We start from the raw sequence: 21886 nt of genomic DNA, 5'->3' as shown, positions 1-21886 counted from the left end.
GGTGTTTGTTTTCTGCCTGCAGAGGTGATGTTCCAACTTCAGCACACATCACTGCTGCAGCCAATCACGGAGTTTAGCCACTCATGTTTGTTATTTTAGAAGTCTACAAGTATTTTGGCATGCTTAATGTATGAACATACAAATGTGTACAACAGGCTTAAATGTGTAGTACTATCATATTGTAACCCAGAGTTATCATTTGGGAATACTACACATTTTTTATTACTGTTTTGCCTCATCTAATACAGAAAGGTACTAATTATGGCACAACCTTTTTTACCAAGTGAGGCATACAGCCGTGAGTAGTGAGAATGTTCACTGATACCGGTAAACATAGCAGTTTCTGCTGTACACCGGAGAATTATTCAACAAAAATCCCACTTGTTTTGCCTCTAATTGCTATGGCTTTTGTAGTTTGATTTTCGGATATGTGGCTTGGACTACTGAAGCACATTACAGCTATGCACTTCAGCTGTCCAAGTTATACGCCCACAAACTGCAGTAATTTGCAGTAAACTTGTAACTCTTGGCTGTGTGACATAAAGCGCTACATGTGCAGACATCCTAATTGTTAACTATAACGCAGAATTGTACTTGCATGATTAAAATGCTGATTGTCTTTCTTATTCATACTCAATGTAGATGCAACTCCTGTACAAGAAACCATGTTACAGGTAATTGTTTAGTCAACATCCATTTTTATAGAGTTTGAAATTGTGGAGGGGTGGGAGAACTGTCATAGTCATAAGTGTGGTAATTGTCCTAGGATTACTGTATTATTAACGAGGGTAGCCACTTATAAGCTATATTTAGCATATGCCTTGGCTGCTATCTATGAGGTTATTAATGGTTGTCTGAGGATAGTTTTTCTATGCAGAATGCACTTAGGCAAATCATCAAGAGCCCCTGCTGGCAGCACCCTTTGCAATTGCCAACCAATGACATCCAAGATGTGCTCGATGGGAGACAAGCCCGGTGATGCTGCAGGCCATGATATCACGTTTAGGTCATGCAGTCTGCCCACAGTAGCTGAAGCAACATTTGACCTGGTGTTGCCAAGTTGAAAAACACTTCCTAAGACATTTTGGACAAATGGCCTTTCCAATCGTTCCACAATCAAATCAATGTAATCCTGAGCTTTTAGTGTCCCTGGAATGAAGACTAGAGGGATCCAGCTACATTAGGCCACACCATAATTCCAGGAGTAGGACTAGTGTGACTCTCTCATGAATGCCTCTATTTGGTATTGCCCCTTTGTTTCACAACAAAGGGGCAAATCTCCAGCTATAATATTGCTTCCAAGAAAAAAATAGGACTTGTTGCTGAAGAGAATAGACCGTCATTCCAGCTTCCATTCTTATCTGGCTTTGTACCATGAAAGCCTTTGAGAGCAGTGGTGTGAGGTCAGTCTAGAAGGTTTTACGAAGGAATCTCACCCTGGCCCTACTCCCAGAAGTATGGTGTGGGATGGCATAATGTATGTTGGCTGGACTGCGCTTGTCTTCATTCCAGGTACACGAACATCTCAAAGTTACATTGATTTGGTCATGGAACCAGTGGTACGGCCATCTCTCCAAACTCTCCCAGGAGCCGTTTTCCAGCACTACAAAGCCAGGCCATATGCTGTTCGTGATACTGTGAGCATCCTGCGTGGCCTAATCGTGCTATCCTGACCTGCAGCATCTCTGGACTTGTCTCTCATCGCACACATTTGGTAAATCATTAGTCATTGTTAAATATGCTTATTTTGCACATTTATTTAATCAGGACTATTCACCAGGTGCTTACTCTTAAAGAAAAATGTCATGATATTCTCATAAAAAAGTGGTGGTTTTTTGAATTGTCCACAGAAAAACCACATTGCAGCAAAACATAAAAGTAGATGAAATAGTTACGAACAGATTGTCTATTTGTATATATCAGCGCTTGTTACTCATCTTTCCCAAAGTTCTGAATGGTAAAACCCGTCTGTCTGTGTGAAGTCTGAAGTCATCATGGCTGTTCCTTCCTTGTGTGACTTGTCTGATGTCCATGGAGAATGATGGTGAAGGCAGGAGGTGACAGATCCCACGTGAAAAAAAACCCCCACCCTCCTAAGAGACGTTATTTATGTGTCCCACAGACCACGTGTTCCCTTTATATATGGTGTTGACTTATACTCTGAGCTATATATATATAGAAATAGCTTTTGTAATGTCAGCAAGAAGCAATGTGCTCAGTACAGAATTGAGAATAATTCAATTAATAATTAATATTTAACAGTCAGCAATTGTAACGAGAGCAATGATTTGTGTGCCCAAACGGATTCAGCGTTGCAGAACATTCCTGAGACAACTATGAATAACCTCATTAATAACTGCCAAGGTGTATAAGTGCGAGGATTTCTGTGCTTGGCAATCACTCATACTCGAAACTGAATTAATCAAGATTTGTTTATTTTTATTTTGTCTTCATTTTTCATTATTTGCATATCATTATCATTAACATGTCTAATCCATCCTGTGATTTCAATCATTCCCTGACCTTTCGTTGGTGTTGCAATTTCAGTGCTGAGGAGTGTAGATTGTGTGTGGGAACAATCTCTAATAATTGTAAAAGTTTGTAGCTGTTCCCCTAATTTCAAAATTGGACTTTTTTTATTATTATTTATTATTATTATTATTATTTATTTATTTATTTATGTTGCATCATTGATTCCATGGTGCTGTGCATGAGAAGGGTTTACATACAAATTACAGATATCACTTTTGGAGCCTTTAGGCTGTGGCCACGGTGAGTTTTTGATGTTGTGTATTTTCACTGCTTCAAAACCGCAGCGTCTTCCAGTCCCAGCAAAGTTTAATTTTGTGTAAACTGACCTGCGGTGCGTGTTTCAGATCCGCAACATGTCAGTTTCTCTTGCGGGTACTCTTTATGTGCCCTTATTTGCCCATAGAATTGCAGTAGGTGCCAAACATTCACTTCAACAAAGTTTTGTCAAAGCCAAATACCAGGAAACGTCTAACGGTAAAAAAACAGACTAAAAAACGCAATGAAAAATACGCAAGTAACCTAATTTACATAATAGGTGCAGAAATTCTGCAACATCAAAAAGTTCATTGTGGGAACATAGAATTAGGCTGTGTTCACACGTTGTGTTTTTGCTGCTTTTTACCACAGGCAAAACCTTTTCTCTTGCCAGTAAAGAAGCTGCTTACAAAAAGTAGGTTTTGCTGCATTTTTACTGGTTTTTTTTTTTGCTCCGTTTTTATTGTCTCTAGAGCATGTTGATAAAGTTTAGTGCCCCCAAAAAATCATGATGCAACTTCCTTAAGGTTTTTGCACCAAAAACTGATACCTGCATTTTTGCTGTGATTTTGTACTTACCGTTTGCTTTCTATAGGTGAAAAAACGCTGAAAGAAGTGACATGCTGCAGTTTGCAAAAACACAGCAGTTTTCTAAGGCTAAGTTCACACTAGGTGTGTTTGCTGCTTTTTTTAGCTGCATTTTACAGTCCTAGCTATGTCTATGATATATCAGAAAATCATGCACACAGCTTGTTTTTTTTTCTCATCAGTATTGTGTGCGTTACATGGTTTTTTGGAATTCCTAGAGCATGTCACTTCATTCAGCGTTTTTCACCCATTGACTTGAATAGATGGTGAAAAAACGCACCAAAAGCACAGGTATCATATTTTGCTGCTTTTTTTGTGCCAAAACCTGATTCTATGGAATAAGACTTTTTTCAGCACTAAACTTTATCAGCATGCACAAGAGACAAATCTTGCATGCCAAAACCGCCGCAAAAAACGCACAAAAAACATGGAAAACCTGCTTTCTTCTGCAGATTCTTTCCTGCCAAGAGATCAGGTTTTGCTGCAGAAAACAAAAACCACTGAAAAAACGCCTAGTGTGAACTTACCCTAATTCAGTCAGGGAAAAAAACTAATGTGTGTGTGCATGAGATTTCTGAAATCTCCTAGCTTTTGCTGGTACTGTAAAACGCAGCATAAAATGTGCATAAAAAGACACTGCAAAGACGCAACGTGTGAACATAGCCTTAGGGATGTGTGTCAGACTGCGAACAGTCCTACATAGAGGCAGAAAACTGTGGGGTTGTTACAGTTGATAAGTTGCCTTACCACTGCAATGTCCCGCTTTTTGGATAGTTTCATCTGTCCTTAACTACCGTACTTGGAAGCTATGAAATAGTTAAAGTTCCAAGGCGGAAGAAAATGGATGTGTGCCTGTGTGGGTGGATGAGATAAGAAAACTATGCTGTGTGCAAAGGGGAATTCCAAGTTTCGTTTCTGACTTTTGGGAGGAACTGACTAGTATAGAGAATAATTACCATGTGTTCCTGACTTGAAGTAATATTCTCCCTGTGTAGCATCTATCCTGAGCAGACAGAGCCGCATGTGATTATGTAGACCATCTTCCATTGACTATAGCCAAGCCTCCAACTAAATGAAAATCAATTTGCACATGTGGGGCCATTATTACAGAATATATTCACACTAGCATGTACACCAAGAATTTTTCCAGCCCTAGTTCCTGATATAGCGGTCTTAACCCATAAGGGCTCTTTCAGATGTCCGTAATCATGGTTTCGATCTTGGATCGCAATGCATGGACTGACCGTGCGGCTCCTGAACCGAGTGTGACAGCTTCACTGAAATATATCAAGCTGTGACGCTCGGGTTGGGAGAGCCACTGTCAGTCCGTGCATTGCGATCAGACATCGCACCCGAATGCACGGACGTCGGAAAGAGCCCTAAGGACGGATTTCCAGGTTGACCTGTGACGGACCTTTTTCTTACTCCAGCAAAGCACTTGATGAGTGCTCAGCTTAGTGATTACAGAGGACCTGTCACCAGATCAAAAGTGGCCAGTTTTTGCTCTAATATTTTCCTCTCTGACCTCCTGATTATTCAGGGTATTTTTTTTTTAATATGCCATATGGTTCTAGAGATATGGGCCTTTTAATTTAGTGCTGAATCTTATGGTCGTTACCAAGGGTTGGTTATCACAGAGGAGCCCAAACGCAGCCAGAGAATCATGTAAGCGAGGGCCCCTTGTAAAGGCCAACATATGACGGATAAACAAAAAGAATACTCAGGGGAGCAGCAGAAATAAAATAAGAACAAAATCTGGCAATGTTCTGCTTGGTGACAGGTCCTCTTAAGCTCGCAGTCAGGCAAGTCTAGAGTTTCACTGAAGACTATAATGGTATGTTTCCACGGTCAGTATTGGCAGTGCTTTGGATGCAGCTCCGTCCTAAGCGCTGCCAGCTTTTGTACGCACGGTGATTCTGCTGGCACATACCCCCCTGGTCACTATATGCCCCTCTGTCCTGCTGGCAGACACATGCCCCCCTGGTCACTATATGCCCACCTGTGCTGCTGGCAGACAAATCCCCCCCCCCGGGTCACTATATGCCCCCCTAGGCTGCTGGCAGGCACATGCCCCCCTGGGTCACTATATGCCCCCCTGTGCTGGCAGGCACATGCCCCCCTGGTTACAATATGTCCTCTTGTGCTGCTGGCAGGGACATGCCCCCCTGTGCTGTTGGCAGGCAAATGCCACCCCTGGGTCACTATATTCCCCCTGTGCTGCTGGCAGACACATGCCCCTGGGTCACTATCTGCTCCCCAGTGCTGCTGGCAGACACATGCCACCTTCCCTCTGCTGCTGGCAGGCACATTCCCCCCCCCCTGTGCTGCTGGCAGACACATGCCCCCCCTCTGTGCTGCTGGGAGACACAAGCCCCCCCCCATGCTGCTGGCAGACACATGCCACCTTCCCTCTGCTGCTGGCAGGCACATGCCCCCCCCCCCCCTGTGCTGCTGGCAGACACATGCCCCCCCTGTACTGCTGGCAGACACATGCCCCCCTGTGCTGCTGGCAGGCACATGCTTCCCCCCCCTGTGCTGCTGGCAGACACATGCTTCCCCCCCTGCTGCTGGCAGACACATGCCCCCTCCTTGTGCTGCTGGCAGACACATTCTTCCCCTCCTGTGTTGCTCTGGCAGACACATGCTTTCCCCCCCGTGCTGCTGGCAGACACATGCTTCCCCCCCGTGCTGCTGGCAGACACATGCCACCCCCCTGTGCTGCTGGCAGACACATGCTTCCCCCCCTGTGCTGCTGGCACACAGATGCCACCCCCCTGTGCTGCTGGCAGACACATGCTTTCCCCCTTGTGCTGCTGGCAGACACATGCTTCCCCCCCCCTGTGCTGCTGGCAGACACATGCCCCCTCCTTTGCTGCTGGCAGACACATGCTTCCCCCCTGTGCTGCTGGCAGACACATGATAAAATAACAAACACTTAACTCACCTTGTGATGATGGCTCCATGCTCACAGCTCCTCGGTTGTGCTTCCTGTTTCCCAGGCATCGGATCATGTGACCTGTGCACACAGTGATGTCATCACTGTGCTGTGCCGATCACATGATCAGATGTCAGCACAGACACAGGAAGCACAACAAAGGAGCTGGGAGCAGGGAGCCATCATCAGAAGGTGAGTTAAGTATTTGTTATTCTATCATCTGCCTGCTAGTAGCACAGGGGGGGCATGTGCCTGCCCGCAGTATAGGTGGGGGCATATAAGAGTGACCGGGGGGCCATATCCATGATGGGAGGGGGGGGAAATGCAGGCACATGTAATATTCGCTGCTCCCCTGTGAATCAACTGGGCGCAGCTTCAGCACCAAGGTGATGGACAGTGGGTGCAGTGAATCTTACATGAGGCTAATGAGCGGGAGCACAGGACCTCCTGCTGTCTCTGCAGCCTGCAGCCAGCCCACTCCATCCCACTGACACCACTCCAGAGCCGCCCCCCTCCTGTACAGCACAGCACATAGATTCGGATTATAAGACGCACCCCCCACTGTCCCCCAAAATTTGGGGGAACAAAAGTGCATCTTATTATCCGAAAAATACCGTAATGCCCCCACACTGATTATTCACATTACACTCGACTCTCAGGTTAAAAACTAAAATTGTAATAAGTTTACAACATGTAACTTTGTATTTAAAAAATAAATGAGAGAAAAGTGCATGTGATTAAGCTGTATGCATGGTTTTATTAAAGGCAAAGGATAAAGGTGGGAACTAGAGCCAGAGGTTTATGGCATAGAATAAAAAGAAATCCCTACAGTCAGACACTTAGAGACGTATGCAGTCTAATTAAAGGAAATAATAATAATAATAATAATTTTATTTATATAGCGCCAACATATTCCGCAGCGCTTTACAAATTATAGAGGGGACTTGTACAGACAATAGACATTACAGCATAACAGAAATACAGTTCAAAACAGATACCAGGAGGAGTGAGGGCCCTGCTCGCAAGCTTACAAACTATGGGGAAAAGGGGAGACACGAGAGGTGGATGGTAACAATTGCTATAGTTATTCGGACCAGCTATAGTGTAAGGCTCAGGTGTTCATGTAAAGCTGCATGAACCAGTTATCTGCCTAAGTATGTAGCAGTACAGACACAGAGGGCTAATACTGCATAAAGTGTATGAGAACATGATGCGAGGAACCTTTTTTTTTTTTTTTTTTTTTTATTATAAATAGGCCACACAGGGATCGTTAGGTTAATGCATTGAGGCGGTAGGCCAGTCTGAACAAATGAGTTTTTAGGGCACGCTTAAAACTGTGGGGATTGGGGATTAATCGTATTAACCTAGGTAGTGCATTCCAAAGAATCGGCGCAGCACGTGTAAAGTCTTGGAGACGGGAGTGGGAGGTTCTGATTATTGAGGATGCTAACCTGAGGTCATTAGCGGAGCGGAGGGCACGGGTAGGGTGGTAGACTGATACCAGGGAGGAGATGTAGGGTGGTGCTGAGCCATGGAGTGCTTTGTGGATGAGGGTAGTAGTTTTGTACTGGATTCTGGAGTGGATGGGTAGCCAGTGTAATGACTAGCACAGGGTAGAGGCATCGGTGTAACGGTTGGTGAGGAATATGATCCTGGCTGCAGCATTCAGGACAGATTGGAGCGGGGAGAGTTTTGCAAGAGGGAGACCGATTAGTAGAGAGTTACAATAGTCCAGACGAGAATGAATAAGTGAAACAGTCAGAGTTTTTGCAGAGTCGAAATTAAGAAAAGGGCGAATTCTAGAAATGTTTTTGAGATGCAGGTAAGAAGAGCGAGCCAGTGATCGGATGTAGGGGGTGAATGAAAGGTCAGAATCAAGGATGACCCCAAGGCAGCGGGCATGTTGCTTTGGAGTAATGGTGGAACCGCACACGGAGATGGCAATGTCAGGCAAAGGTAGGTTAGTAGAGGGAGAGAACACGAGGAGTTCAGTTTTTGACAGGTTTAGGAAAGCTGAAGTGCGATTCATGCTCTCTATCTGTGTATTTTTAGGCAGAGACCTGTCAGTCTAGGGGAGCAGGGCGGGGAGAAGCCTCCGGGGACCTGCCATGGACTAGTCATCCCAGGTGCATAGTTCCTGAACAGCTTTTCAAGGTATGCCTTCTCTGAAACACTGCAGCATTTCAGTATAAGAGATAATCTGCTGCAATAAGGCAGCCAGTGTCTGATTCATGCTGCCCATGGTCCAGGCAACATGAATCTTATATCAGATGATACAATATGAAGCTTTTTTATTTATAATACTTTTCTGTGGCAGCCTTATTGGAAACACACACTTCTAAAAGGGGTTGTCTGAAATTAATTTGGGAGCTTGGTTGGTCTCTGCTTTCCCTGCTCCCCACATTCTGTCTTTACAATGCGTACTGACAGTGCGCTCATCACTTCTCATTACAGCCGGCGAGGGAGCTCATTGTCATTGCGCATTGAAAAGGAATAATGCACAATTTAGGGAGTTTGTACTGAGCATATGTCAGACTTGACAACCAATGCATGCGCAATACAGCAGGGACTAGCCCGACCCCTGAAATGGACAGCACTGATTACACTTTGTTTGAAGGTGGGTCCAGACGCTGCCGAGGTAACCCCAAGCTCCTGATGTCGTCCTATTGGGTATCCCAGCATGCACTGGGAATTCTCACATGAGATGTCATCAATCCAGAAGTAGGTAAAAAAATAAAATAAAGCAGATAGATTAGAGAGGAAACGGCAAGGACTTATTAATTTTATCTAGAAAAGCTGTTATATTATTACATTTAATAGATTGATTTTAATCTTACAAGTCTGTTACTTTTAGATCACCTCTTTAACTATATGGACAGCACAGCAAGGTTTAATGAATAGAAGTTAGGCCAGTATCAATCAAGTGTAATAAGGGATTACTGCGTCTGTATTGTAGGTGCAAGATCCTAACAAGCTGAACTGAAAGCATCACAGATCCCCAATATTCTGTTTAAGTCATTGAACACATAGTTTAGTCAGCACCTTTACCAGTAATGCACATATATAAAATTGGTCTTAAAGGAAGTCTGTCACTATGTTTTTGCCACCTAATCTGAGAGCAGCATAATGTAGTGAGAGAGACCCTGATTCCAGTGACGTGTCACTTACTGGGCTGATTGCTGTAGTTTAGATAAAATCACTGTTTTATAAGCAGGAGATTATCACTAGAGGACTGAAAAACCTGCTGCCAGGTAAGTCTCCATGCTGATAATCTCTGTACAACCCTGGTATCACCTCTAATTGACAGCCTTCTGCCTATGCACAATGTATGCAGATAGATGCCAGTCAGCGGCGTGGGCTTGGTTATACAGAGCTTAGCATTCAGAGAACTGCTAGATCTGCAGCAGATAAAAGTGATTTTATCAAAATTGCAGCAAGCAGCCCAGTAAGTAACAAATCGCTACATGCTGCTCTCTGATAGGATAGCAAAAACCTGATGATAAATTTCTTTTGATTTCCAGAAAATTTATAATAAATAAAGCTTAACCCCTTTACAACCTATTACGTATCTATACGACATAGGTCCCCTCCCCCCCTTTGATGCAGGCTCTGGGGCTAAGCCTGCATCTTTTCAGGTATATGACAGCTAATTTGATCACCCGTTATGTCCACCAAACCACCGCAGGTGGATTTGCGATCCACCCACGGTTGCTAACATATTAAATGCCGCTATCAATGTCTGACAGCAGCATTTAACAGGCATGTGTCAGAAGCTCGTCACTAACTCCGCCCATTGGCGCCCCATCACATGATTGCAGGGCGCTGATGGGTTGGCATGACATCCGGTGGTCTGCAGAAAACCCCAGTGCTTGTCAATACCAATCTGCTATGATCGCCGCCTCGTGGCCAGCGTTTATCGCAGATGATCATTTCTGCTACACATACCAGGCCTGAAGCCCTGCTGTGTCAAGCAGAAGCGTTCGGATGACTGGTAAATGGTGTAACAAGATAACAAATTAAAACGCTAGTATTAAGGTTTTTTTGGTTGCAGCTAAGTTGCAATAAAATCCAATAACAGGCAATTAAAACATCATATCTACCCCAAAAATGTATTGCTAAAAACGACAGCTTTTTACAAGCTTTAGATTTTTTTCACCACTTAAATAATAAAGAACCTATACATGTTTGATATCTGCAAACTTGTAATGACCTGGAGAACGAACCATAATGGCAGGTTAGTTTTAGCATTTAGTGAACATAGTAAACAAAAAACCACAAAATACAATTGTGGGATTGCACTTTTTTTGCAATTTCACCGCACTTGGAATTTTTTTCCTGCTTTCCAGGACGCTATGTGGTAAAACCAATGGTGTCGTTCAAAAGTACAACTCGTCCCGCAAAAAAACAAGCCCTCACATGGCCAATGGAAACGCAAAAACAGAAAATCCCAAGGTGGTGAAGGGGTTAAAACATGAAGGCATGATTAAATGTAACTCTTCAGCCTTGACATATGTAAAGGGGCTAACAGAATTTAAAGTTGACTTAGATATTATGTCAGAGTAAAATATTTAGTTTTAGAACCTGGAACAGGAGCTGCCAATTACATTTTTTTTTTACTTACAGAGAAATGGGCATCTTTCGATTCAGTTGCAGGAACCGTTTAACGAAAAGCAGCCATATTTTGTAAAGAGACCTTTTGACAACATTTAAAATAAAAACAAATTAAGTGACCCAATAAATCAAACAAAAGTTGTAATTCCATATACCTATTGTTTCTAGAGCGCAGACCATGAAGAGAGCTATCCAGTAAGAAAACACCACCGAGGCTTCTGTGTTATAATCGACTGTGTTGGGAATGATGCTGGTAAGTTTCTTCTTCATTATCTCATTTTTCTGAATCTACAGAAAGTTTAGCATTTTTGAAATGTTGGTGTGGAATCAAAAATTAACAGCATGCCAGATTTTTATTAATCGGCTATGTGCACACGGAGTCTTTTTGCCGAGTTTGTTTTTAAAGAAAACTGAACAAAACCATCACTTTTTGCAGAGTTTTGCATTTTTGAGGAAGATTTGAAGAGTTTCCGTTCAGTTTTTCCTCCAAAATCTCTTAAGAAAAACTTTGTATACACATAGCCACTAATCGGGAATAGGCTTTTACAAAACCCTATTCATATGTATTATACTGTACTTTATCGGAAATTATGGTTGTTCATTAAGAAAAACCTGAAACATTTCTGCCAAGACTGAACCTGGTGTTAATCAGTCGGACTGAGCTGCTGGAATATTTCTAAAGACATCATAGTAAAGTAATGGCAGAAAATCGGATCAAAACATCAAGAAACAAATCTGACACATATAGAATGGTTCCCATGAACTCCGGCATCTTGTTCTTTATGTGTTGAAAATCATTCTTCAGATTTTGCAGATGGTTTTTCATGGTTCATGTACTTTGCTCCAATTTTTTTTGCATGATAGCTAATGAAACACTACTGTTGCCGCGTTTGATCAGTGAAGCATGAGGCTGCTGTAGCTTTAGCATACACAACGTTAAGCACATCTGTATAAAGGTATATCAATTTTATTGGGACAAAAAAACCTGCACAAGTTAAAACAATTGAGACCAAGATACCCTCACAATACTGACGTGCACGCACAATAAATAACGTAGGAACCACAAAAATGTAAAGCAGGGGTCCGTATATATAAAAGACCCACAGTCAAGCCAGGTAAATGTGAAGATATCCACAATAAAATCTGGAAAAAAGACAGATACAGACAATGACACAAATATAAAAGGTAGCACAATAATTAAATAATAATAATGTAGTAACTATGAAAGCAGTATGAACCAATAATATATATCTACTAGAAGATATATACAGTGGCTTGCAAAACATTTACATGTTTCCCCTTAAACTACTTGAGTGTTACATTGTTGAAAGGTCAACTCCATCCCAGTCTCAAATCACTGACAGTCTGAAACAGGTTTTGCGGAAGAATATCTCTGTATTTTGCACGATCCATCTTCTCCTCGACTTCCTGTTCGTGCTGCTAAAAACATCCCCACAGCATGATACTGCCACCACCATGTTTCAGTGTGGGTATGGTCTTCTTGGGATGATGAGCTGTGTTGATTTGGCTCATGACATAGTGTTTACCTTGGTGGCCAAAACGTTAAATTTTTGTTTCATCTAACCCACAGCACCTTTCTCCATACATTTGGGAAGTCTCCCATATGTCTTTTAGTAAACTCAAAATGAGCCTTACAATTTTTGTGTGTAATTAAAGATTTTTTTTCTGCCCACTCTTCCATAGAGGCCACCTTTCTGGAGTGTACTGCTTATTGTGCTCTTATGGACAGATTCTCCCGTCTCTGCTTGGGAACCCTGCAGCTCCTTCAGGGTTATCTTTGGTCTCTGTGCTGCCTCTCTGATTTATGCCCTCCTTGCCCGGGGTGAGAGTTATGGTGGGCAGCCCTCTCCTGTCAGGTTTGTTGTGGTACCATGTACTTTCCATTTGATGATATTGGATTTGATGGTGCTCCGGGAGATCATCAGAGATTGGGATATTTTTTAGAACCCAACCCTGACTTGTACTTTTCAACAACTTTGTCCCTGACTTGTTTGGAGATCTCTTTGGTCTTCATGGTGTTAGACTAGTGGTGTTGCAGCCTCTGTGACCTTTCAGAAAAGGTGAAGTGTATATACTGACAGACCAGGTACCCAGAGACCCTTAGATTGCACAGGTAGACATCCTTTCACTACGCATGTGACTTCTGAAGGTAATTGCTTGCACCAGAAATCTTTAGGGGCTTCATGGCAAAAGGGGTGAATACATATGCGCATGCCAATTTTTAGTTATTTGATCCCATGAATTTAATTTATGCCTATATTTTTTTCACTTCACCAACTTAGACTATTTAGTGCTGGTGCATCACATACAAATCGGATTAATATTTAAACACAGGTTGAAATGTAACAAAATAGGTAAAAAAAAATGGTGGGGGGGTTTGAATACTTTTGTAAACCACTGTATATACTTTACGATCCCCTGCTTTACATTTTAGTGATTCCCAAACTTATTGTGAATGTCAGTGTTCTGGGGTATCTTGGTTTTAATTGTTTCTACTTGTGCATGTTTTTAGTCCCAATAAAATGTATATACAGGAGTGCTTATTGCTGTGCAATGGTCCTTTTTTTCTTATTATACTCCTGTTGTGTATGGTGATTAAGCACCCATTCTGATATTTGCTGTGTGTCTCCTTTCTTTAGTAGCTTTAGCGGCAACCATGGTAAATTGGTGCGTTTTGAGATTCTAGAGCTGTACACTTTTTTGGAAAAGGGCTTTATTTTTTTCACTTGTTTACATTATTATATATATATATATATATATATATATATATATATATATATATATATATATATATATATGTATATATATACATTATATACAGTGCAGACCAAAGGTTTGGACGCACCTCATTTAAATTATATACTTAACAAAAAAGTGTGAAACAACTAAATTATGTCTTATATTCTGGGTTCTTCAAAGTAGCCACCTTTTGCTTTGATGACTGCTTTGCACACTCTTGGCATTTTCTTGATGAGCTTCAAGATGTAGTCACCGGGAATGGTCTTCCAACAATCTTGAAGGAGTTCCCAGAGATGCTTAGCACTTGTTGCCCTTTTGCCTTCACTCTGCGGTCCAGCTCACCCCAAACCATCTCGATTGGGTTCAGGTCTGGTGGCTGTGGAGTCCAGGTCATCTGGGGTAGCACCCCATCACTCTCCTTCTTGGTCAAATAGCCCTTACACAGCCTGGAGGTGTGTTTGGGGTCATTGTCCCGTTGAAAAATAAATGATGGTCCAACTAAACGCAAACCGGATGGAATAGCATGCCGCTGCAAGATGCTGTGGTAGCCATGCTGGTTCAGTATGCCTTCAATTTTGAATAAATCCCCAACAGTGTCACCAGCAAAGCACCCCCACACCATCACACCTCCTCCTCCATGCTTCATGGTGGGAACCAGGCATGTAGAGTCCAACCGTTCCACCTTTTCTGTGCCGCACAAAGACACGGTGGTTGGAACCAAAGATCTCAAATTTGGACTCATCAGACCAAAGTACAGATTTCCACTGGTCTAATGTCCATTCCTTGTGTTTTTTTAGCCCAAACAAGTCTCTTCAGCTTGTTGCCTGTCCTTAGCAGTGGTTTCCTAGCAGCTATTTTACCATGAAGGCCTGCTGCACAAAGTCTCCTCTTAACAGTTGTTGTAGAGATGTGTCTGCTGCTAGAACTCTGTGTGGCATTGACCTGGTCTCTAATCTGAGCTGCTGTTAACCTGCGATTTCTGAGGCTGGTGACTCAGATAAACTTATCCTCAGAAGCAGAGGTGACTCTTGGTCTTTCTTTCCTGGGGCGGTCCTCATGTGAGCCAGTTTCTTTGTAGCGCTTGATGGTTTTTGCCACTGCACTTGGGGACACTTTCAAAGTTTTCCCAATTTTTCGGACTGACTGACCTTCATTTCTTAAAGTAATGATGGCCACTCGTTTTTCTTTACTTAGCTGCTTTTTTCTTGCCATAATACAAATTCTAACAGGCTATTCAATAGGACTATTAGTTGTGTATCCACCAGACTTCTGCACAACACAACTGATGGTCCCAACCCCATTTATAAGGCAAGAAATCCCACTTATTTAGCCTGACAGGGCACACCAGTGAAGTGAAAACCATTCCCGGTGACTACCTCTTGAAGCTCATCAAGCGAATGCTAAGAGTGTGCAAAGCAGTCATCATATGTATGTATGTATATATGTATATGTATATATATATATATATATATATATATATATATATATATATATATAAATTTTATAATTTGTTAAATATTTTTCTTTTGCACACTATGTACTGATTTATTATTTGTTTGTAATGTAAGGACACTGGTAAGCCGGGAACATATTGTCTATAGGTTCCCCGTTGTCCCCATACACATGGTGACCTAATAATCACATTTACCAGTGATCTATATATACAGACATTCAAAGAAGAAGCAGGTCCGCACTTTGGTACTTGCTTTTGAACCCTCCCTGCACAGAAAATACGTGTGAAATCATTACTGACCTCACAAGGTTTCCAACTACCTACCCGAAATGATGAAGTATCTTTGTGTCTATGGGTTTTATTTCTTATCAGAAACTGATGATTCCATTTCTTTGTCACAGTACAGGACTGTGTGATCCTTGTAATAGCATGTAAATTGCCAGGCTTCTTGTAAAGGAACCTTACCATTAGTTAATTGTTGTGGTTTGGGCTGAAGGAGATAATTATATTCTATGTGCACTGTCAATGCTAATGCTGATCACTTTGGTTTCTTTACTTTTACAGAGATGCTTGATGCCGCCTTTCGTTCTCAATACTTTACTGTTGAGTGTCATATGTATAAAAAGGTTGATGAAGTAGAAGCAATTCTTCAAGATGTAGCACACATGGAGCAGCACAGACAGCATGACGTTTTTGTCTGCATTATTATTAGTCGGGGAAACGCAGACTCTCTTTTCTGTTTAGATGGAGACTTGCCCGGTCTCTCTTTAGATAGAATTAAGAGTTTTTTCACAGGACAATCATGTCCAAACCTCAGAGGAAAGCCCAAACTCTTCTTTATTCAAAACTATTTGGTCAGTGATACTGAGGAGGAAGGTTGTGTAGAAGTGGATGGTCCTCAAGAATGTGCTGCACGTCGCCCACAGATTCAGAACCATTCGAGAATACCCAATGAAGCCGATATCTTTTGGAGTCATTGTAGAGTGAAAGAGTTGGAACTGCAGAGATCTTCAGGCTTTCCTTCTGTATACCTGAGGTCACTGAGGGATTTGTTAGCTGAAAAGAAATCCAGGTAATACTCAAAACATTACAGACATACCTTGTTTATTAACAAAGAAGCTGTGTGATCCAGATGATTGACATTTCAGACCAGCGGCATGGGTGTTCGCTTTCCTGCACTGTGCACTCTCACACTGCAAACAGAAGCAACTCTGCCTGTGAGCATCGGAGAAGCATAGGCACACTGACGCGACACAGTCAGCTTTCAAGCAGCGATTGCAACCTCTAAAAGAGCTTGTAAGCCCATGCTCCTTTCCTAGGAAATCAGTCACTAGAGTGAGCAGCTGCTTCGTTAGTTGTCTTTGCCCACTCGACCAGAGCCCGGCAGACCTGCTCCTACCTGCTGGCATCCTCGACTCATCATCTGATTAGTAGGTTAGGTGCTGTGTCGGCCTTGTTTTGAGTGCCACGAATCATCTCATAGTGAGCCAATTAATCAAATGTGGAGCTGGAGATGTCAGCAGGAGGATGTTCACAGGCCAACAGCCATGGACTGCCGATGTGGTTGCTGGACTTGTGTCCTGCAAAACATTTTTGTAAACTCTACCTGCCACCTCTGCAATGAGCTGTGAACTATAGAATTAATAATTCCTCTGTTCCTGGCAACAGAGAAGATTTTTAAGATGTACTTTCATCAGATTTTACACATTCAATTTTTGCAATTTTACCCATTTAACAAAATCAGACGACCCCTTCAAAGGTCGGTAGCTGGGTGATAAGTTTTGGAAGTAATTTACTAGAGATGCAGTGCACTGACTGTTTTATTTCTAGCATGAGATTCAGTAAAACTGTTCCAGTTAGGCCGGAGTCACACTACAGCGAGATACGGCCGAGTCTCGTAGGTTAAAAACAAGCTCTGGCACAAGCACTCCGGAGCGGAGCGTGCAGCTCCATGTATTGCTATGCGGCTGCACGCTCCGCTCCGGAGTGGCGGTGCCAGATGTTGTTTTTAACCTGCGAGACTCGGCCGTATCTCGCTATAGTGTGTATCCGGCCTTACACAGATACTTTGATGTAGCTACTATAATAGTTGTATCCGGTTAAAAAGGTATTTCCGTCTCATAAAGCGATGGTATATTTCTAGTATTCTTAGAATAAAGATGATGTAGCACTGATCCAGCACTGCAGTCTCCACACTGATTCTTTCTGCACCTGAACTGCAGCCAACATGGTTTACTGGATGGTACCTTACAGCCACTGGCTAAACTAGAATCTCATGAGCGCCGATGCAAAATTTGGAACTGTGCCCCCCCACCTCCATGCTGGTCAGATGTAAGGGCCTTTGTAGCATTCTAGATCCTATAAAGACATGTGTGTAATAGTGTCGTCATGATTACACCTTCCTGTAATAATGTTCCCCTGTCTCTTTCTGTGATAATGTCCCCCATCATTGCACCTACTTGTAGTAATGTCTGCCGTCCTGTCCCCTTCCTCTATAATAATGAAGAGGCTAGTTTTGGGTCTTATTTTTTTGTCCCACTGCTCCCAAGTATTCGTTTTTGTTTTGTTTTTTTAATTTGACATATAGATCCAGAGATATGGGTCTTTTTAATTGGTGCAAATTTGTATCCTTACTGATATGGCGTGTCTTGCGTTTCTTGGGGGCGTGTCCTTTGAATTATTACCCTGTTAGCCACACCGCTTAGAGCATAAAAATCAGCACTAATTAAAAAGGCCCAGATCTCTGCAACTTTATAACAATTAAAAAAAAGATACACAGGGTGGCAGCTGTCATAATTTAAGAGCAAAAACTGGCCACCTTTGAGCTGGTGAAAGATCCCCCATAGGATACTAAGGAGGACCTAAGGTAGGAGTTTACACGTAAACTGGTATTTATGTGTATAAGGCTTCCTTTTCATTAGGTTTCATTGTATTCATAATGTGACGCCCAAGAGACCGGGGTACCCAGCACCGGACCAATGGGGTCTGTCTCTTGAGGGGGGTGTCACGGGTGGCTTGACCCGGTGCTGTGGCCTCAGGCAATGCACAGTGTAAAGGGTATCGTGAGGGAACAGGCACTTACTTGATCAGCAGCAGGTTCTCCCAGCGGCGATGATCCCAATCCTGGATAGATGGCTATTGTCCAAATGAAAGACTGAGGCACTGAAACGTTTAACCAGTTTACTTTAACAAAAAAGGATTTACAACCAGTCCTGTCACCGGAGTCTGTATGGGAACTCTGAGTTACTTTGACCCTGCCGGGGTCTTCGCCTCTTATTGTACGCAATATCCGTGTGGCCTTGCTGCTGTATGTGAACTGGCTGCCTGCCCAATCTGTCCCCTCCGGGTCCTGGTTCGACGGGCAACCCGAGTCCTTTTATCGGCTTACCCCCTCCAGGAGTACCGCTGAACTCTGTGTCTGTTGCTGCGTCCGACCCTAGTGAAGCTGATATCACCTCACGTTTTTCCGGTTGCTGTATTATATGTAATGAATACAGCCACGGATCCGGTATCCGTCTTTGCGCCTGTTCTGGGTAGTGATTAATGCTACCCGGTTCTCACAATGTCCTTTTTCTCTATCCCTCTTCTCCTCAGGCCGGTGATTTAGGCCTGGTAACAGTTACAGGGCTGTTAGAGATTCAACTGTATGACCTCTCACTTTCAGCTCCTTAGCCCAACTGCCAGTTCTTCTCTCAGACCAGAATGGATCAAGGGGAGTCTCTGGAGCTCCCCCTTCTGGCCGGAGGTGGTAGTGCAGTCTGGCTATTTTAGTATTTGCATTTACTGTCAGTAACTATTTTTGTGGCAAATACCCCTAGGGGTGCCACAATAACATTTAGAGCAAAGGGTTTTTTAATAGGTATGAGGACCTGATTCAGAGATTGTGTTATTCTTAAAATACGCCTACCGACTTTATTTACATAAAACTGTAAAACTTACAGTTATCAGATAGTGTAATTGGGGTTGTTGTGTCATAATCACTACTATTATTGCTAATAAATATTGTGTCTTCTTACAGCAAAGATATACTGGACATTCACACAGAGCTCAATCGCATCATCTACGCAAAGAAATCCGGATACTTTCTGCAGCTGAGGCATACGCTCACAAAAAAACTGTATCTACATGAAGACTGAAAATAAGCATGCAATTTATCCATCTTTTACCATCAGAAAAGTTATATTTTTTAATCTTATTTATTTGTCTATTTATGTAATGAAGTATCGTGATATAATTGTCTGTATACTCACCGGTATGTATAGTTTAGTAACGAATTAGTAATAAGAAAGTCAGATGCATAAACTATTTGCAGCACAGTGGTATTTTGAGATGTGATGTGACAACAAAATTGTCACAGTAAGGCTATGTGCACATGTAGGCAGGGTCCTCTGCGGGTTCTCCCGCGGGTTCTCCCGCAGTGGATTTGATAAATCTGCAGGGCAAAACCGCTGTGGTTATCCCTGCAGATTTATCACGGTTTGTCTTGCGGTTTCCGCTGCGGGTTACTCCTGCACTTGTTTTACTATTGATGCTGCAAATGCAGCATCAATAGTAATGTTAAAAATAATTAAAATAATGGTTATACTCACCTTCTGACGTCCCGATCTCCTGGGGGCTGCAGGCGGCGGTCCGGTTCCAAAGATGCTGTGCGAGAATGACCTTCGTGACGTCACGGTCATGTGACCGTGACGTCATCGCAGGTCCTGCTCGCATAGCAACCTGAGACCGGACGGCCGCGTGTAGCACTGAGAGGTGAGTATATCATTATTTTTTATTTTAATTCTTTTTTTTTTACACAAATATGGTTCCCAGTGCCTCTCCTCCACCCCGGGTAGCAGCCGCACATTATCCGCTTATTTCCCGCATAGTGGGCATAGCCCCATGCGGGAAGTAAGCGGATCAATGCATTTCTATGTGTGCAGAATCGCTGCGATTCTGCACAAAAGAAGTGACATGCTGCGGGTTGTAAACCGCTGCGTTTCTGCGCGGTTTTTCCCGCAGCATATTGCGGTTTCCATAGGTTTACATGTTTACTGTACTGTACACGCAATGGAAACTGCTGCGGACCCGCAGCATCAAAATCGCTGCGGTTCCGCTGTAAAAACCGCAACATAGCCTGAGGAAAAGCAAAGTTTGCAAAAATATTAAGCATCTAAACGTGCAATTGTAAATACTGAGGGTGCCGTCGAAAACCAGAAACCTATTACAAGTTGCCACTTCCTGTGCTCAGTATCACTATTGTTTCACGCGCTAGAGATTTCTCATGCATCCCTCTGCGTCCGTCAAATGGAGATCACACAAGTATCCCAGAGTTTGGAGTTTTTTTTTCTAGAAACTATGCCCCGATAAAACTACAAGTGTATGCATAGTAATAATGATATTCATGGCGACATATATTGGTTTTGATATAAAACCACTGTTTTATATTTGTGTTTCTCTGTTAATCAATCTTTCAATTTTACCACCACCACTGCTGCATACTTTTACTTTAGATAGTAGATAGTACTAAAAAAAAAGACAGGCATTTATGCAATGTCCCAAGATTAGCTGCAGGGCTTCATATGCAAACTATATTTAATTTTGATGGATATTTTCTCATTAAACTCTTCCTTACATCCTGTAACCATGCATCGTGCATGTCGGGTCTCGGGGTTTGGAGCTTCCTGTACAGCAGCTTGATGATTTAAAGGACGGGGATCTGCTTGTAGCTGAAGCTACCAGAGCTAGCTCCAATCACTGCTGTTTAATTATTGTAAATACTTATGTCAATCACTGACAACATCATTTCAATGGCTTGATTGCAAGTGCATCGTCTCTCATGAGCCCTATTCAATATGATCTTAGGATGCCAATGGGTTATTATGGTATCCGGGGTCAAACTGGAGTTCCACGCTGCTGCCATCTTTAATTTCGCTACTGTACTGCTATATACAAGTATTGAAGTATATAAAAAAGCTTCAAGTGCCCAGTAATGAGTACAAAAAAAAGTAAAAGAAAAAAAAAATCCCTACCCCCTTTTCCTGAATTAAAAATATAAAATAAAATAAAACATTTGGCACTGCCATGTTCATAAAAGTCAGAACAGAAAATATAAAATGATTTAGCCTGTAAGGTAAAGTAAAAATAATCAAAATAATCAGAATGCCAAAAAATTGCTGTATTCCAGTTGCTGCACCTCCACCACAAATATAAAAGTGATTAAAATATTACATGCACCCAAAATGGTACAAAATAATTAGTGCGCTGCGCAAGAAAACATGCAGCTGCATTGACCGAAAAATAAGTTATTTGTCTCTGAAAATGGTGACACAAAGCACTTTTTTAATTTTGTTTTTATTTTTGAACATGTACATATTTTTTTTTACACTATTTCATTGCACTTGTATTTTTTTTCCTGTGTACCAGTATGAGCCCTCATATGACCATCTTGATGGCAAAATAAAAAAAGTTATGACTCTTGGATGAAGGGAAGGAAAAAATAAAAGCATAAAAATAATAAAAAAAAAGGCCACAGCAAAGGGCAACTGATTGACGGGCCTCCCCTCCCAATGCTCTTTTTCAGCTGGATGCAGGTAGACTGTGGTGCAATGTTTTATCACAGGATTTCCTTATCATGATACAACACTAGATTTATTTTTCACTTCAATGAAAAAGTTTTATAAATGCTGATGTTCATGTTACACATTTAAGGCAGCTATGATCATATTTATTTGTCTTCGCATCATCATATAGATGCATCAATGCATAATTAT

At 42.2% G+C, this 21886-nt stretch overlaps 1 protein-coding gene across 5 annotated transcripts in view; it reads left to right on the top strand.

Moving 5' to 3' along the window:
• CFLAR (CASP8 and FADD like apoptosis regulator) overlaps window positions 1–21607 on the top strand; it is a 46949-nt gene extending 25342 nt beyond the window's left edge. Inside the window, exons 7-12 of one of the 5 annotated variants that reach the window (XM_069733599.1) lie at window positions 643–674; window positions 8363–8464; window positions 10934–10993; window positions 11090–11174; window positions 15699–16206; window positions 19153–19403. In XM_069733599.1, the coding sequence (XP_069589700.1) occupies window positions 643–674; window positions 8363–8464; window positions 10934–10993; window positions 11090–11174; window positions 15699–16206; window positions 19153–19270 (905 nt within the window). In that variant the 3' untranslated portion in view covers window positions 19271–19403. Of the gene's footprint in view, window positions 1–642; window positions 675–8362; window positions 8465–10933; window positions 10994–11089; window positions 11175–15698; window positions 16990–17154; window positions 17315–19152 lie in introns of those variants that run through there. The other 4 variants (XR_011314658.1, XM_069733601.1, XR_011314659.1 and 1 more) reach the window with 4 other exon arrangements.
• The last annotated feature ends 279 nt before the right edge of the window (window positions 21608–21886 follow it).

Source organism: Ranitomeya imitator, chromosome 7 (genome assembly GCF_032444005.1).
Source record: "Ranitomeya imitator isolate aRanImi1 chromosome 7, aRanImi1.pri, whole genome shotgun sequence".
Lineage (NCBI taxonomy): Eukaryota > Metazoa > Chordata > Amphibia > Anura > Dendrobatidae > Ranitomeya > Ranitomeya imitator.
This window is presented reverse-complemented; position numbering and strand designations above follow the sequence as displayed.